Below are 3,673 nucleotides of genomic sequence, written 5' to 3' on the forward strand. Positions count from 1 at the left end.
AAAGTTTCTTCTTCTTCTTCTTCTTTTTCTTCTCCTTCCTTCCTTCCTTCCTTCCTTTCCTTTCTCTTTCTTTTTCTCCTCCCGTTTTTTCCCGGCTCTGCATGTCCGGCTTCCTGCGCTGGGTCCCGCCGGCCGTTCCCCGGCCATGGACCACGGCTCGGTCCGCTAAAACCGCCGACCCAGCCCCGCGCTCGCCCCGCTCCTCTGCAGCAACGCGCAGCCCGGAGGCTGCCAGCATCCTCTGAGCCATGGCCAGCGACTGCGCGGCGCGGAGCTTGGATAACACCGATCTCGGAGCGCTCCGGGTAAGCGGCTCCTGCCTGGGACGGGAGAGCAGATGGAAGAGGGGGGAGGGAGGGAGGGAGAGAAGCGGGGCTGCTGCGTTCCCACGACCCCCGCAGTGCAACTGGAGTCCTGGACTTTGGGCAAACACGCGTCTAAGGCGAGACCATGCCAAGGGCTGGAATAGGACCCGGTTTGGTTAAAGGTCGTGGGAACGGCGGCCGCCAAAGTTGTCAGTGACCCAGTTAACTTTTGAGGAGGTTGGGCAGTAGCCAGACACACAACTGCCAGCCTGGGAGAGACAGAGACACAGATACACGTGTACAGAGAGAGAGAGGGGGGGGGGGGGGGAGGGGGGGAGGGGGAGAGGGGAGGGGAGACAGACAGACAGACATGTGCAGAGGGAGACAGCGAGAGTGGAGAGAGAGGGGGGGGAGGGAGAGGAAGAGAAAGAGAGAAGGTGAAAGAGAGAGAAAGAGGGAGGAGGGGGGAGGAAGAGAGAGGGTGAAAGAGGGAGAGAGAGAAGTTGAGAGGAAGAGAGAAAGAGAGAGGGAGGGAAAGAGAAAAGGGAGGGAGAGAAAGAGGGTGAAAGAGGGAGAGAGAGAAGTTGAGAGGAAGAGAGAAAGAGAGAGGGAGGGAAAGAGAAAAGGGAGGGAGAGAAAGAGGGTGAAAGAGGGAGAGAGAGAAGTTGAGAGGAAGAGAGAAAGAGGGAGGGGGAGAGGGAGAGGGAGAGGGAGGGACGGAGGGAGAGAGAGGAGAGAGAAAGAGAGAGGAAAAGGGGGAGGGAGAGGAAGGGAAAGAGAGGGTGAAAGAGAAAAAGTAAAAAGTAAAAAAGGGGGATTCCCTTCCCATTCCATTCCCTTCCTATGTTTCCACCCTCAAAAAAAGTGAGCCCACCTTCCCCTGTTTATCCTCCCCACAACCCTGCGAGATCGGTTGGACAGAAATGGGATTTGAACCTGGGGCTCCTTGACGGCTAACCAGTGACTACTATCCTCTTGTTACTGATGAATGAACTCAAGCCCTCCTTGCCTCTTCTTTCGTCTTCTCTGAGCTTGCTGGTTTTCTTGCAGACGTTTTATTACCCAACTAGGCAACATCATCAGTGCTGGACTCTCGGACTCTCTTCCTTGGCTCTTGTTACTTTTGTTGGCCGTTGGCCTTAATCAGAGGGGGCACAACGTGGCTGACAAGGCCGACTTTTCAGCCTTAGCCTTCAATCAAGTCCATCACGTCTGAGAAGCTTCCTACCGATTAGCTCGGTGGCTGGCTTCCCCCCCCCCCCCGTTCAAAGGTTTAACAGATTAATAGAGTTGGAAGGGACCTTGTAGGTCATCTAGTCCAACCCCCTGCCCAAGCAGGAGACCCTGGCTTATACCATTTCTGACAGATGGCCATCCAGTCTCTTCTGGGAAAGCTTCCAGTGATGAAGCTCCCACAACTTCCGAAGGCAATTTCTGTTCCATCAGTTGATGGTTCTCACGGTCAGAAAAATTCTCCTTATTTCCAGGTTGAATCTCCCCTTGATCATTTTCCATCCATTGCTCCTTGTCTGGCCTTCGGGTGCCTTGGAGAATAGCTTGACCCCCTTCCTCCTCTCTGTGGCAGCCCCTCAAATATTGGAAGATGCTATCCTGTCTCCCCTGGTCCTTCTCTTCACTAGACTAGCCAGGCCCAGTTCCTGCAACCGTTCATCGTATGTTTTAGTCTCCAGTCCTCTAATCATCTTTGTTGCTCTTTTCTGCACTCTTTCTAGAGTCTCAACATCTTTTTTTATAGTGTGGTGACCAAAACTGGATGCAGTACTCTAGGTGTGGTCTTACTAAGGCTTTATAGAGTGGCATTAATACCTCAACTGATCTTGATTGTATCCCTCTGTTAATGCAATTTAGGATTGCATTGGCATTTTTGGCTGCTGCCATTCACTGTTGGCTCCTATTTAACTGGTTGTCCACTAAGACTCCAAGATCCCTCTCCCAGTTACTTCTATTAAGCCTGGTTTCACCCAGTTTATATGTGTCCTTTTGGATTTTCTTGCCTAAGTGTAAGACTTTACTTTTCTCTACACTGAATTTCATTTTGTTAGATAGATCCAGTGGTGGGATTCAGATAATTTTAATAACTGGTTCTCTGCCCTAATGACCAGCTGGGTAGGTGTGGCTCGGTGGTCATGTGACCGTGTGGGCGTGGCCAATTCAATGTCACTCACGTCAATGGGCGCGTCACCTTACTGTTACAATGTAATAAGGGTTAACCAGAGAGGCAGTTTCTGTAAGCAGGGCAATAAAGATTAGGCTAGAAACACCACCAGAATGTTTCCTTCCTGCCTTCCTTACAGGATTAGCCCTGTAGAGTGGGGGAAAAAACAAAATAAGATTTTCTTCCAAGAACCGATTCTCCGAACTGCTTAGAAATTTAACAACCGGTTCTCCTGAATCGGTGCGAACTGGCTGAATCCCACCATTGGATAGATCCTTTAAAGGATCTTGGGGTGAGGGTGGGGGGGGCACAGAAGCTGGGTTCGGTTGCTGGCTTCCCCCCTTCAAAGGATCTTGGGGGGAGGTGTGAGGGGGTGAAAAATCTCCTTCCCACCCATGGTTGCAAGGGGAAATCCTACAGCTGTTTTTCTGTGGCTGGCCCTTTTGTTCCTTGCAAATCGTACACACTGCTTTCCCCGAGCTCGCTGGGAAAAAAACTCTTACATTGCACGTCCCCGATACAAATTGGCAGTCTGCAAAGGCTGAGCGTGTGTGGTTGTGTCCTCTACTTCTTTGCACAACGCAGGAGGGAGAAGATCTCCGAGGAATCCCCCCCCCGAGGTCAGTCAGCGCAGCTTAAATCCAGACACACGAGATTTATCTCCTGATTTACGACGGCAATGGACTTCCAAATTTGAAATTTATTTGAAGTTTGAAACAAATTTGAACGAGCACCAAAGTTGAACCAGATGATTCTTGAGTGAGTTGTGTCTCGCTTTACGACCTTTCTTGCCACGGTTGTGAAGCGTATCACGGCAGTCGTTCAGTTAGTAACCCGGTTGTTAAGTGAATCTGACTTGGGTTGCCTCCCCCCACCGGGAACAATGCCACCGCCGTAAATGTGAGTCAGTTGCCAAGCATCTGAATTTGGATCACGTGACTGTGAGGCAAGAGTGAAAAATGGTCATATAAGTAACTCTTCCAAGTAGCTATTTTAGAATCGAACGACTTCATTGTCACTTTGAAATGTACATTAATGGGCACACACTAAAAATGAAATTTCTAATATGCCTACAACTCTTAAAGGGTCACCCCCTCCAATTTTACAAACTACATAAACATGACAAGATAAATTAATAAATACAAAATTATGTATAGATACCCCAGTGGTGAAATCCAATTTTTTTTTACTA

The 3,673-nt window shown here is 49.7% G+C and overlaps 1 protein-coding gene across 1 annotated transcript in view; it reads left to right on the forward strand.

Moving 5' to 3' along the window:
- The first annotated feature begins 248 nt into the window (after positions 1-248).
- Positions 249-3,673, forward strand: part of NRK (Nik related kinase) — a 74,036-nt gene continuing 70,611 nt past the window's right edge. The window contains exon 1 of the mRNA XM_070951778.1: positions 249-305. Coding sequence (XP_070807879.1) covers positions 249-305 — 57 coding nt within the window. The remainder of the gene's footprint in view (positions 306-3,673) is intronic.

The sequence above is a fragment of the Pituophis catenifer genome, unplaced genomic scaffold (assembly GCF_029215685.1).
Source record: "Pituophis catenifer annectens isolate HBS135680 unplaced genomic scaffold, rPitCat1.0.hap2 SCAF_11, whole genome shotgun sequence".
In the NCBI taxonomy this organism is placed as follows: Eukaryota; Metazoa; Chordata; class Lepidosauria; order Squamata; family Colubridae; genus Pituophis; species Pituophis catenifer.